The sequence below is a fragment of the Vicia villosa genome, unplaced genomic scaffold (genome assembly GCF_029867415.1).
Source record: "Vicia villosa cultivar HV-30 ecotype Madison, WI unplaced genomic scaffold, Vvil1.0 ctg.001741F_1_1, whole genome shotgun sequence".
Taxonomy (NCBI): domain Eukaryota; kingdom Viridiplantae; phylum Streptophyta; class Magnoliopsida; order Fabales; family Fabaceae; genus Vicia; species Vicia villosa.
In genome coordinates this window covers 66017-81838 of record NW_026705713.1, presented here as the reverse complement: position 1 = coordinate 81838, position 15822 = coordinate 66017, and the positions used below count along the sequence as shown (strand labels likewise).

Genomic DNA, 15822 nt, shown 5'->3' with positions numbered 1-15822 from the left:
AGCCATCAAAAGTCTACAAAGCATGAGTTGCTTCACCATAATACATACAACATCTAATATTTAGAAGAGATTACTCATACAACTGAAATAAAAACAGAAATAAAAACCAAAACAAAGCCACATGAAAATAACAAACCAATTTGCATATAAAATAATGCTAACTTCTGATAACCATGCTAGTAAACCTTGAGGGCACAAACTTGAAGCTTAGACAACAAAAAAAAACTAATTGATCATTCCTCCCACCGAAAGAAAGTTTTTCTTATAAACAACCACCTGAGAATAATATCTTTTTGCTTTAATACCAATGTTCTCAACAACTCCGGTAGATAAATCAAGACAAGCTAGTTCATCATCATCTTTTCTGAAAAACACATTACCCTTCTTGCCCGATCCAATAGGATGCTCGATACAAGACAATGGTCTAACTTCAAAGAGTTTAGTCCACGATTCCGCAACACCAGCCTCACCCAAAACTGATATTGATATGTTAAAAGAAGGTGAAGTTTTCTTAACATAGCTCAAGATCATAGCAACATGCCCATTCAACACAGCCAAATGCCTATCAACCCTTTTAAAATCATCCAAATTAAAGGGAAAGAGAGTGGTAGTATGCATCTCATTGGTCAAGTTAAACGACACAACATATGTTTCATGATCTGTCTTCCCCCACCAATAGCACACTCCATTCAAGTATACTTCAACACCTTCATCACTCATTAGGTAGCGTTGTCGCATGTCGACATTAATTTTCTTCCATGAGTTGTTTCTAAAACTATATAACTCCCAAAAAGGACCCGATGGCACTGATTGCCAATAATCTTCTAAGCCTCCGATATAAACAATACGTTGAATGATTTTATAGTCATCTTTAACATGATCATAACCAAATCCATGAATAACAAAATGAGTTTCATACTCATGATACAATCCAGCCCTACTCTGAGGAACCCTAGTTAACTCATCAGTAGCGGGATTCCATAACACAATCCTGTAAGAGTATTCTGTATCACATATACAAAGAATACCATTAATAGCAGAACCTACAATATGAGGATTAGAAGGACCATAGTTTGGGCTGAAAGGACATGGCCAGTTCAGTTGCGCTTTGCTTTCAAATTTCTCATCAGATAGAAGATACAACTTGCATTGACGGTGGATGTTATCAAAATGGTTTAGAAGGAGAATAGCTTCATCATCGTGTAGTGAATGATATTTGGAAACCATGTTTTTGCCAAACATATTCATGAAAATAGGGTTTTGAAATAAAAGAGTCAAAGATTTACGCACACAGGTAAAACGATGAACAGATTTTAAAGGTAGTTTAGAGAAAATAGAGAAGATGATATCTTCGGGAACATGGTTACTAACCTTTTCAATTGTTGGCGCCATGGAGTGATTGTTATCTGAAAAGAAAATGGAAGTAGCGTGATGCTGTGTGGAAAAGCAAAGGGAATGTGTGCAGTTGCAAAATTGTTGTGATAAAGTTTGTGGCGGTTGCACTCGCACTTAATAGCAATAAAAGAAATTAAACTCAAAAGTTAATGTCTAGATTGATGTGGTATTTATTAAGTGGAATGTCTCACTTTTCCAATAAAACAGAAACTAAAGTTTAAATACTTTATTTATTCGTTTCTCACAAAAATCAATAATACAGCGGAAATAGTTTTTATTTAAACCAAATCACGGCACACTTGCCACTAACAAACAAATCCACCTCAAACTTGTGGTTCTCCAAAAATTAGAATTTAAAAGCGATACGTAACAAAATTCCATAAGAAAAAAAACATTTGAAATAAATTCCCAAAAATTCCCGTGTTACGTATCAGAGCGACTCCTAAGACTCGATCAAGCAACACGTACTCCCCGCACAGATTAGGTACCTGAGTTACCTGTACTTCCGAAGAAGCACAGACACAACAAACAAGAAGGAAAGGGGTGAGAACTACATTCAATAAATAACAGTGAATAATACATGCTAAGGAGTAGTACTCACACCTATCACACAATATCACATAATCACAATTTAAAAATCAATTACAATAATGCAATATGACTCCATGTCTTGACACAAATGCATGTGGTACCAAACTCGGTTCATTCAATTGAACCCGATTCACTACGGAATCCGGATAATTCGCATACACTCCATTGAGCAACGAATTATCTCCACAACGACTCCACAAGTGAGTCCGGACCTACTAGGCATCTACCAAAGATCTTCACCTAGCAGTCTCCATGCGATGATATGCAATGCACCAAAAACAATATACATATTAAAATATACACAATATGCATATTACACGATCCGCCCGATCCACGATCCCCCTGATCACTCGTAAGCAACGCTTACCGTAATTCACATCGAAATTACAATCGCTGTCCAAATACAGCACACTTGCACATAATAATATCAATACTGATGAAAACCTGTTAACTGTCAATTCTGATCTATACTACTAACCGACCACTGTTAGTTCACTTCCAGATTTTATTATAATTCTATCATCAAAATATGTTCTGGTACTCAAACATTTTCCAGAACTGCTACTGCCAACCATTCACATTAATTTTGCAGTTCACTAATTATACCACCACTTAATTATACTACCACTTAATTAAACTAATTAATTATGTATAAATATTATTTTTAATTAAAGGTAATTATATGGTGTGCATCTAATTAAAGCCATATTCCTATTATTAATTTTCTATTGTAAATGATATATTGATTTAGCATAATGCCTTACTGTAACTTAATCCAAGCAAATATATATATATATATATATATATATATATATATATATATATATATATATATATATATATATATATATATATATATATATATATATATATATATAGGGGACGACTCAAGTGAGAACACTTGGTTATTATGAGAAATGAGAACAATGAATCACGACCATTAAATTTGATTTTAATGGACTGGATTGATTTCTCTTTCTAAGATCCTTAATATTTAATGGACTGGATCTTAGAAAGAGAAACCAATCCAGTCCATTAAAATCAAATTTAATGGTCGTGATTCATTGTTCTCATTTCTCATAATAACCAAGTGTTCTCACTTGAGTCGTCCCCTATATATATATATATATATATATATATATATATATATATATATATATATATATATATATATATATATATATATATATATATATGTGTGAAACAAGCATGGGGCGGCCATCCCATTTATGGGGCCCTCATCCCCAATGCATTATACTAAATGCATTAATATGATGCACTTACAGTAACTAAATCAAAATGAAAACACCATGAACTAAGTGTGGGGCGGTCATCCCATTTATGGGGCCCCCATTCCCAATTAATTATGTTTCTATTAGAAACAATTCCCTATGGTTAAGCATAATGCTACTCTTACAGTAATTAAATTAAAGAAAATAATAGTGAAGTAAGTGTGGGGCGCCCAAATTCACACTTTATTTCCTTAATTCTTATCAGTATCAATTGTCAACATATGATTCCCAGCAATTGTATAATATTTTCACAGACACCCTATCATTGACACACAGCATTTCCAGAGTACGATTCACAATGGATTCACAGCAACAATATCAAACAGTATGACCGCAAGAAGAATACCGATTTCACACAAATTCAATTCTTCGATTATACAAATTATTCAATTCAAATCAAACAGTCAAACCAGACAAAATTAACATATGAAATTCCTACGAGGGAAAGGACCTCTCACTACCCCCTCATGATTAAATCACCTATAATGAACCGATTCTCCCCCCTTACCTCGATTCCGGAAAGCTTGACTCAACAATGGTGAAACCCTCTTGCTTGGCCTCCTTGCTCCTCTCCTCTCAATGTTACGGTTCTTGATTCTAAATGAAAACTAACTTCTCATATCTACCACTAAACCCTTATACTCTTATTACTAAAATACCACTTCTACCCTTAACCACTAATGACTTAGTTTCTCCCTTGTATTAATAACAATAATATTAATAATAATAGTACTAATAATAATATTAATAACAGTAATAATAATAATAATGGCAATATTATTAATACTCTCACTGATAATTAATCTATCCAAGTCTAATATTACTAAATTAATATTATATCGACATCTCTAAATTATCCGTTCCGGTAAGGGTACTTCGCCTACGCGCTCGATCACACACCCAAAACAAGGACAAGCAATTAAAATATAACCTACTGACTAAATAATTTAAAATGGGGTGTTACAGGCCGCCCGCCCCGCCTTAAGTCCGCCAAAAAACGAGCGGGGCGGGCATGCCCGCCAAGTGAAATGGGCAGAAAAATCATGCCCGCCCCGCCAAGATGGCGGGTTGGCGGGCGGCGGACTTGGCCGCCTATTTTTATTTATATTTTTTCTTCATTTTTTTAATAGATTAATAGGTTTTTTTACCTTTTAATTAAATTTTTCACTTATTTTTTAAAATAATTTTTTTTAAAAGCAACTTTTTAACAAGTTTTACTTAAAAAAATTACATATATTTACAAATAAATATATAAAATAAACCATCAAGAATTGGAATTCCTAGAATTAACTAATAAAGAAAATTTTTTGGAGGAGGGGCGGACTTTGGCGGGCGGCGGCCATTGGCGGGGCGGGCAGCGGGTTTTGGCGGGGCGGACTTTGGCGAGCGGCGGGCCTAAAATCCCAACCCAACCCGTCATTTTTTGGCGGGTGCGCGGGCCGGCCCGGCGGGCCTCGGCCTGTTTTGCCACCCCTACTTAAACCTCACTCACTTGATATTTAATATTGCTAACATGTCAGTCCACCAATTTTTCTTACTATTTTTATTTTTTATTTAAATTACACTTAACATTTTCAATGCATCTTTTGAACCGAAAAGTCACATTGAAAAAATGAAAAAACAATCGATGCATTAATTTTTAATTTTCCTCATATTCACTCCCTTTTTTATCCCCCTTTTTCTCTCTTAACTTTTTTATTCTTCCTCATTCCTTTTCTTCCTCATCCCTTGCTGCGTTTTCAATTCCTACTTTTCTCTCTATTCAACTATACAAACCAATATCAAAACTCTTTAATATTGTTTCCTCATCGGTTTCGTGTGAAATCAAATAGACTTCGATAGTGACTGCGATTATTCATGGCTTCTTCTTTAGTAATCACTCCCGACGATGTTTTGGAATCACTCATGAACGTCATTAAAATGAAATGCTCACATGCACAGTAGACACACCATGAAAAGATTATAAGGCAAGTGTGTTTCACTTGGCAAGCGGTTAAACCGCCACTTCTCTTGATCTGTATGGTTTCATTTTTTATTTTAAACGGATGATTATATGGTTTGTTTAGATGATAGGGGAATCTGGTTTGTTTAATTATAAAGATATTGCCTATGAACAAGAAGCAAGAGTTAGAGTTGTAAGTATTGAGAATTTTATTTTTATGATTATTGAAGTCAACTTTTTATATCAACTATTATCTGTTCTTAAAATCCATTATAAAGGGCTTATGAAAATAAACTGAAAAAGTAGTTATTTTAAATTTTCTGCGGGTTTTGATGGGAGAGTCTAATATGAAACAAAGGGATCCTGGAAAGAGAATTAGCAATCTCTTTTAACGTGATTTTCGTAGTTTACATAGATTTAGTTAATATTCTTCATCTTGTGCTTTTTGTAATTGGTTGTACCAAGTTATCATTAAAATTTTGGCATTTGAAACATGTATACCAAACAATCTTTTCATGTTGACAGTTTATCCTAACGAGTCTTCATTTGATTTCTTTTACATTTGCTATACAAACACTAAGATTTATTTAAGGAATGTACATTATGATATTTTCATTATATTATTTAACTTCATTGTTCTTATATCTTTCTCACAAAAAATGTATAAATACTGAAAGGAAGTTTTCTAAAAGATGAATCCATAATGTGCACATGGTCGTGTTAGGCACGACAATATTGTCCATTATCACATGCATAATATTATACATCAAAATAAAGTCTCACCACTCCAATATAGTTGGTTTAATATTTATTATAAAAAAAATATACCACCACATTACACTTAATAAATATTTATATATAATTTAAATTAATTTTTTGGTAATCTTAAATTATAAAATTAAATATAATTGTAAGTTCTAAATATGTTTAATTTTTTATTTGATATCTATCTCTCTTTATCTATTAAATATATCTCTTGAAATCCCCACTAAACTCTTATTAATGTATGTTTAATTTTTTTGAATTACAAGGACAAATCCCTATAAACGTACTTAATTAAATGGATGTTTTTATCTTTTACATATAATTTATCATTTCCTTTTACTTTATACATTAAATCTGATTCACGTATGCAAAAATGAATAGTCATTTCCAACTTTCAATAAAAATTTGAATTGACACTTTGTTCAATGCATAGAGCAACCAAAAGCCGCATAGAGAGTGAGGTATAAACTCTACCTTTACGTCAAAGTTTTTTAAAATAGAAATATAAAGAAAAATTGTATGGTACTCCCTCCTTCCCAAAATAAGTGTCATAGTTGACACTTTCACACAAATTTAGAAAATGTGATAAATAAAAGAGAGAGAATGACAATTTTATCATATTATTCTTATTTGTTATTGGTGTATTCTTATTATCATTAATGCAATGGGAGAGAAATAGTAACTTAAGAATATTAATTAGAGGATACAATTGGAAGATAAAAACTAAAATTGCATTGGAACTAAAAGTGACACTTATTTTGTGACAAATAATTTTTATAAATATGACATTTGTTTTGGGACAGAAGGAGTACATGCATCACATAACTCAAAATTAAAAACGAAAAACTTTTAAATGATTTTAACATAGAAACAAAAAATTAAAAACTAATTATTCAATACTTTTGATTTGGTTATCGGTCAATTTTTATTGTCAATCAATACTTTTGAAAATAATGAAATTTATTAATTATGGTCAATCTCTTAATATTATGGTTATCATTTATAATTATTGCAAAATAAAAATATATAATAAGTGTAATAAAAAATGTATATAATAGTAACATAAGATTTTATTAGATAATTATTACAATTTTAAATTTTTTTTATATTTTTTATGATTTTTTTAATTTTTTTTAACGATAATAATAAATAATTATTACGATTTTATGTATGTGATAAGTGGGTAATAATGAACAACAAAAATAATTTAAATTTTTAATACAAGTCATAAAATTTATTTTAATATCCAAATTAGGTTAATAAAACAATTATTTCAATATCTTTTTTAGTTTTTTTGTGTGATAACTACTGTAAATGTAAATGTATAATAAAAAATTATTATTTTTTAATAAGCGATTTGTATCTGGCGGATTTCGAACCTGAGACCTTGAGAGGAGCACATTTTTAGGATCCATGTGAAACAAAAAACTATTTAATAATTTTAACATAAAAACAAGAAAATAAAAACAGTTTACTTTTTCAAGATAGTTATTATGAAAGGAAAAATATTTATTTTAAAAATTATTTATTTAAAACCGATAAATAATTATTGACTATAATTAATAAATGTAATTATTTATTTTTACAATTACTATTTAAAATTATTTATTGACTTCTTAATATTATAGTTGTTAGTTCTCTATTTTTAGAATTGGTTAAAATTTTGTAAAACAAATAAGAATGTCGATAATTTAATAAATAAGAAAAAAATGTACAACAAAGAAGTCCCACTGAAGTGACAGAACATATTATGTTGAATAAATTTAACATCTAGCATAAAATGTCACATGGGATGTTATGACATCATGCCTTAGCAGAAGTAAAGAGTTTTAATTAAATTGGTGTGATTTAATTACTACAGAAGAATGCAGAATATTCAGGAATATTATCAAATCAAATAAAGGCATATACGCATAACAAGTATGAAGAATCAATAAGAAGATTTGAGGAATCAATCAGAAGAATCAAATCAGAATATTTGAAGATTATATAGTTTCTAAATATGGAGATTGTCATACCCCAAAATGCCTATCACATTTCAATATACTTTGAATCATATAACTCAAGGCTATACAAGAATTGGGTTCACTTACATATCTCCTAAGCAACAAGCCTCCAATTAGGGTTTTCTCTCTCCCAAGGTTCCGACACCTCGAATGGATCCCATGGTCTCTCATATGCTTCAAAGGGTCCTCATGCCAAGATTCAAGCTCTGATTCACAAGATTGCCCAGACAAAAGCTCAAATAGTCAACAGTCGACCAATTTGACATAAAAGTCAACTATGGTCAAATTGCAGTCAAAACTCCTGATTTTTGGTCAACATCAGTATTTTGAAGTCAAATTCATCATTTGATCAAGGGTTGATCATGATTCATCAAGGAAAGTTCAGAAATCCACAAATGTCCAAGTTACTAAATTAGGATTTCTAGGAGAAAGTCAACTAACTTTGACCGATCATATCTCTTTCATAATTTATCATAAATTCCCCAACCAAAGCCTACTCTCAAGGAAATTTCATTCTCTACAACTTTGATGTTGGACCCAAAGCCAAGAAATGCACTATTTAAGAGATATGGGTCAAAACATTACAGGTCCTTCTAGAAGCTCGCAAAAAGATATTTTTTGTCAGGAGCCATATCATCAAGATAAAATCTCCAAATGCAAAATATGTTCCAAAGTGGCTTGTAGAGGACATCTTAAGCTTTCCAAAAAGTCCTAGAACACCTTTATATGATAAAAATTGAGAGAGTTATAATTTCGTAAAGTTAGGCAATTTTGGAGAAATGCACAAAAGTCAATATGAGCAAAAATGAACTTTTGGACCAATGGGCCTAAAAGAGGGGTTTCAAACGTGCTTGTGGGCTATTTGAAGACTCCTGGACCAATTATTTAATGTTTGTAATATTCATTTTATTTATTTGGATTTTAATTCAATTAAATATTAATAATTTGTTTAAAATCAAAGATTGATTTTCCAATCAAATCCAATTAATCAATATGTCAAATATATGGACCTAAATCATGGCAAGAGAGATTGGATCAAAATTGAAGCTAAAATAGAAAGTTTCCAATCAATTTTCAATCAAATATTCAACATGTCAATGGTTGGATTTTATGCAAGTTTTCTGACCTAATTCTCACCCTCTATATAAGTGCATATATTCTGAGCAATAGGGTAACGGAAAAAAGGTGGAAGATAAGGGTTTCAAAGTTACAAAAATTTTCAAGAAGCTAGGGCATGTTGGATTTTTCGGTTCAGTCACTTTCAACCAACACCAGCCATTCCAAACTGTTTCTGAGATGCTATAGGGTAAGAATGATTCATTGGTTGAGTCCCATGCTGCCTAGAACGCGAGTCATATGTTCATCATGCTCCTCATGGTAAGTTTTTCGTTTTCAATTATCTGGTGTGTTTTCATTCAAACTAACCCTACTAACGTGTTCTTAAGGTTGTTTAGAAGAGGTTAGAATCATATAACTGAAGCTTCGGAGCCTATAGCAAGTTAAACCATTGTTAGGGCACAAACAATGAGGGCTTTTGTTCTTGATGATACATTATGTTTCAGTTCAAAACGATCCCACCAATGAGTTTGTGGCACTCTAATTAGGGGATCTGAGTCCCCTTTGATTTTTCTAACATGTATTCTTTGAGTGTTGAATCTACATAGGAATAGCTTCGAAAATTGCAGGTAAATTCGCAGGTGAAAGCGTAGCAAAATCCGCAGGTAAACTGAGGAAGAAGATGAACAGTGCCTGGGACGAAAGTTGAATGCACGCGTAGGGATGTTATTGGCCGGTCAGCGCTTGTGGCTCTCTTTCCACACGTGGCTAACTTTTGTTCGCTAGTCAACAAAGTCCATCCCCTCTCTCCTCGTTTGATTCGGTTATATGTTCCAGTGCTGGGGCCCGCGTTTGACCATTGAACATCCAAATTGATATTTGAGTTTAATATATTTTGATTGGCAACGATACAAATATCAACAAGGCAGCGCTGCTCCACTGGTTCGTAAATGAATTGATGTCCATGCAGATCCCAGTTCGATCCAGGCGATTATGATGCGCTCTCAACCTTACGCCCTCAGATCAATCACGAGGCCAGTACTAACGCTCTAGAGCTTGCGCCCCACCATGGACTTCAAAGACCAGCAACACCAGATCTAAACCCTAGGTTTTTCTAAATTGTTTTATATTTATTTATATGGTTAGTTTTATTCTTTTCTTTTTCTTCTTTAAAAATTGCAAATCTTTTAATTAAAATCAAACTTTTTAAAGATAAACTAATTTAGTTTTTTAGGATTATATTAGTTAAACTGATTTAATTTTTATTTAGGGTTTTATAATAATTCTAATTTAATTTTAATTTAGATCAATTAACTTAGTTTTAGGTTTAATCAATAATTAACTTTTTAGACTTAGGCTAATTTAATCGAATTAGAATTTTTAGGCTAATTAGGTTTATTTAGTCAACTGACTTTTCCTTATCATTTCACTTTAGTGCAGTTAGGCTTAGTAATTACTGGTAGGTGTTTCCCATTAGCCATAGGCTAAGGTTTTACCCTTAGGTTTTTAGCCATGAGGCTTTTAACCCTGATTTTTTCTGAACTCATATTTTATTCGCGATTTCTCTTCTCACCTCCACTCTATGATTGTTGCATGCGTATTTTTATTTTTATTTTTTATATGCCATTTATTTAATAATTTAATTTCCGTCATTTAAAATTCTAGAAACTATAAATAGGTCGCTCATTTGTTTTTTTTGATGTAATAGTAATTAGGACCTTTTATATTCTGCATTTATTTTCTGCACAATATAACTGTTATTTAACTGTGTGGTTAGTAACAATAGGGAGTGACAGGCTTGCTAATTAAAATTAAATCACTAATTTTACAAGATAAAATACCCGAGCTGAATCACTTGATTGTGGCACACACACCTTTAATGGTAACCTTCCTCTTATGCTGCCTTTTCGATTAAATAGTCAAGTCCCTCGTATATAGGGATACCTTAGCCTGCTGCCTACGAACAAAATCATCATAAGAAGATCTCGTCCCTTCTATGTTGCCCATGATAAATGATCTTGGTGATAGTCCCTTCGAATGCTAAGGTATCCTTATTGTTGCCTTAAAATGACTATTATATCCTTCGCTAAAGACTACCTGCCCTCTTTATGGTAGGGACAATTTTATGGCGAACAATAAGCCTCGATAACCCTTTTCACATCCAATGAAAGGACTACCTACCCTCTTTATGGTATGGATAGCTCTTTCAAACAAAATACTTAAAGAACAAGAAAGACAATCTTAGGGTAGGTGCTCTTAAATGCTTGCTCAAACATTCAAATCAAAATCAAATGCTTTTCACACCTCCTTTTTCAAATCAAATTCAAAAAGACTACGCTTATTTACAAGCTAAAATTCTTATTCAAATTTTTCCTATTCACACACTGCACTTCAAACATTTTGAAAATAAAAGTGAGCTAAGCAATTAAGAGCCCATGGATAACCATGGATACAAAGGGTGCTTACACCTTCCCTTTGTATAACTTACCCCCCGAACTCAAAATCTTTTAAAGGTCTTCTTGTTCTTTTAGCCTTTCCTAATTAGATAAAATAAAAGTCGATGGCGACTCTTGCTATCCGCAACATTTTAAAAAAGCCAGTTATCCCACCGTATTACAGAACCGGTGACTCTGCTGGGGATATATTTAAAGAGGGGTTACCTTAAAGTTTATGATCACTTTAATTGTTTGCTTTGTTTGCTTTATTTTTAAGGGTACTGTTTGGGTATTCTCTTGTGTGAAAGATCCTACACCCGGATCTAGTGTACCTTAGGTATGTGGCAATAGACTAAGGAGACTGTACGACTTGTATCGATATGGTTGATCTGGTGGCCGCCGTTAGTGTGACACTTTGGTTTGTCCTGATGTCCCTTGAACATGATCGAGGAGACATTTGGCTGTCGCGTGGTGTCATTAAGCACTAATTTGCCCTTAGAACCCTAGTTGAACTTGACTTTGGCCTATAGGAAGTAGCGAGATGGCTGGCTTTGGATTCCTGACTGAAGCTGGTTGATACTCGATGCTACACTCATTGAGATTGGACTCTAGGGATGTTTTTGGCTGGCCGTTCGAGTGCCATGTTGAGATAATGCCCGCGAGAAAGATTAGGGATATGAGCACCATAGAACCCGATTACTATTCTAGAACAGGTTGAACCAACTAAACTTCAGTGGGGAGGGTACTTACCTATGATCTTCATGCAAGCCTTTAAACCTAAGGACATTTATATGACTTGCTTGTGTGTACTACTAACCCTTTGATTTCCTTGCAGGTTTTATCGTAGGACTTATTCGTCCTTATTACCTTATGCTTTTCCTAATGCATTACATCTTCATGACATCATGACATCATAACATAGCATGTAAACTAACCCTTTCAAGGAACTTAGGGATTTAGGGCGCATGATTTCAGGTGCTCTTATCAAGGAACTGAATTCCTATCAAGGGGAAAGAGGATTTATTTTCCTCTGGCCGCATACCTTCCAATTCAGAGACTCAGTACCTATCAAGGGGCAAGAGGATTTATTTTCCTCTAGCCATGTACCTTCAAATTCAGAGGTATCCCGAATCAGAGGCTATGACCCACTGGATATGGTGAGCTTGATTCCTATAGAAGAACATCCAAGAATCAGATTTCTTCGAACGAAGATGCGACCAAATCATTCTGTAATGTTGCTAACTAAATCCTTAAAGATCCTTGAAAATATTGCATCTGCATTCATAACATCGCATAACAGGTTTCCTACCACAGGTTTCTCATCCTCACTCGATGTTTATTTCACGCACAGATGGATCTCGAGCAATAACAATAAAAGAAATTAAACTCAAAAGTTGGTGTCTAGATTAATGTGGTATTTATTAAGAATTGATTTTATACTCTGCAAAAATGGATATAAAATTGATTTTGATTGAAAATATAATTAATATAAAATTAATTATGATTAAAAATAAATTGAAATAAAATGAAATATTTTTATATAAAGTTTTTAAAAAATAAATACAATAATAAATCTATTATATATTATCTATTATCTATTTATTAAAATCGAAGTACCTGAAAATTTCACTTTTAGCCTTTTTGATTAAAAGTTTAAACTTTTCTAATTTATCATATAAGAAAATTCACTCTTGTTTTTCCATAATCTGCCACGTGGCTGCCTCACAGCTGAGTTCATTTATTTTTCCAAATTCTTTTTATTTATTTTTCCACAAACTTTGGCCCACTTCCAATCTATTTTAATATATAAAAATCAATTACCACCAAATTCCCTTAATTACCCTAATCACAATCAATTAAACATGGTTTTACATACCCCTGAGTGTCATTTTACATCTAATCATGATTACATTCAAACATCCAATTTAATGCAAAACTTCTTCATTGGAACACGCTTTTTATTGCATCTGTGCATTTTCATTGGGTCATGCAGACATAGAGCCAAGTGAAGTCTGCATAATTTCAAATTTGCATACCTTTTCCATTCCTCTCATTCAATTTCGTTGGCCTCTTTTCCATTCCTCTCATTCAATTTCGTTTGCCTCTTGAATCCTATAATAACTACATAATGCATCTCTCATCCACAAGTTCAACCCTAAACCCATTTGCTTTATTCCATACACAACAATATTTTTATTGCTTTTACGGTTTAGTGTATTGGGAATTGTTGAACCATTGTATGAGTCCCTCCATCTATGTCTTTGCATCACCTTTTCTTCTTTCATTCTCTGTTATTTATTTCCACCTTCTTCATTCTTTGCATTCTCAATTTTTTATTCTCTTCCTTTGCTCCTCATTCACTGCTCTACATCATTCAGTTGCTCTGCTTAACTTCAGATTTTACTATTCTGCATATCTACGAATTTGATTTTCAATTTTAATTTCTGATTCTCTAATATAATATAATTTTTGTTTGTTTCGGGATTTTAAATTCAGATACGTGAAGACAAAAGTTTTGCTTTATAATAGATTTGTGATTTGCACCATCATCTGCATTCAGTTTCCTTACCTTTAATTCATTAATGTATTTTTTTGCAGTGACACAGAGGGGAAAATTTGACTGCATCAAGGATATTAACGACCACAAAGAAACGTGGAGTTGATTTAATGAGATGAGAAAGAGAGTATGGTGTTTACTTGATTTTATTACAATAGAGAAGACATAAATCAGAGAAAGAAAAAATGATTTTGGATTGAAATAAGCACTTTTGTGTTTTTGGAGATAAAAAGTTATTTTTACGTTGCTGCTAGGGGTGGAAATAGGCTGGGCCGAGCTAGGCTTTGCCAAGCCTAAGCCTGGCCTGTCAAAAAAACTGAAGCCTAAGCCTGGCCTGTGGCCTATCGTAGGCTTATTTTTTAGGCCTGAGCCTGGCCTTTTCGAAGGTCTGCTTAGCCTGTTAGCCTATATAAAAGCCTATTTGTTTTAGACATATGTATATAAGCAATTAAAATAATGTTTAAATAGACTAACTAACTAAAAGATCAAGAGACTAAAAATTTGTTTTCATTGACTTATTTTAACTTACCTCTTAGCATAATTTTTACAAGACTATTTGTTTAAGAGAACTTATGAAAACAATGTTCATCAGATGTTTTCATCTTATTTTTACAAGTTCTTCAAGATAACCAAATTTTATTTATGTATTTTAATTCAAATTATAAAACATAACATAATGATAATAAAAAAAATTCATATTTATTTAAATAGGCCGGCCTGATAGGCTTAAAAGGCTTCTTTTAGGGCCCGTGGCCTAGCCTTTTTAACTAAATAGGCTTATAAAAAAGCCTAAGCCTTTTCTATTTAAAAGTAATGTGTGGCCTGGCCTGAGCCTATATAGGCTAGCCTGTAGGCCCCTGTTATCGGCCTGACCTATTTCCACCCCTAGTTGCTGCACACAAAATTTACATCACTGCATTCTCTTTCCTTCCTCATGGTTACTTCTTTTATTTATTTTTCTTTAATTTTTAATTAAATGGTGAAATGTCATTTCTTACGAAAAATTCAATATAAAAATAATGAAGATCATTTTTATTAATTATTATTGTTAATTAAGAGTCGTTAGTTTTAATTATTAAGATTTAGTTTTTTTAATAAATAAAGTGAAAGGTTTTAATTTTCCCACTTTATTTTTCTAAACTCTTAACTTTTTATTTTTCTACATTACTCTTACTTTATTTTTTTTTGAAAAAGAAAAAAAATATATGAGAAATAGAAAGTGGAAAAGTTTAATTACATAGCATTCCATTGAGAGAGAGATATATTTTGTTTATTTTTTATTTTTATTAAATATTTTGTTATATTATATGCGTATAGAATGAGTATTATCTTCTAAATATTGCTTTAAAAATTTAGGGTGTTATTATATACATTAATTTTTAATATATAAGACCATCAAATTATCTACTATCTATATAAGAAAATCAATAGCCGATTTAAGGTCATTTTTCATACCCTAATTATCTCATTAATCTCTAAACAATTCTTAGGGTCTATATCAATAATGACATTAATCCACAGAATCTTTTTACGGCTATATAATTAACATTCTTAATTATTTGTTTTTTTCCAAAAATTGCAATTGTCTTTTGGTATAATTGAATGAGAATATGAAAATATTAATTGAATGATAATAAGAAAAATATTTATTCAATGATAATAAGAAATCGGAAGGCAATAATTTTTTATAAATGAATAATTTACATGGACAATAACAATAGGTGAATACACAAAAATCACAAGATCATTTTGGTCCTATAAAAATGGATTTAATAAATTAAGT

General features: G+C 32.0%; 1 protein-coding gene across 1 annotated transcript; it reads right to left on the bottom strand.

The window, feature by feature from the left end:
* Positions 1-225: 225 nt before the first annotated feature.
* Positions 226-1452, bottom strand: LOC131636451 (F-box/kelch-repeat protein At3g06240-like). Its single transcript, XM_058907059.1, has one exon. It carries the CDS (start codon positions 1390-1392, stop codon positions 226-228), a length of 1167 nt encoding a protein of 388 aa, XP_058763042.1. The 5' UTR covers positions 1393-1452.
* Between the last annotated feature and the right edge of the window lie 14370 nt (positions 1453-15822).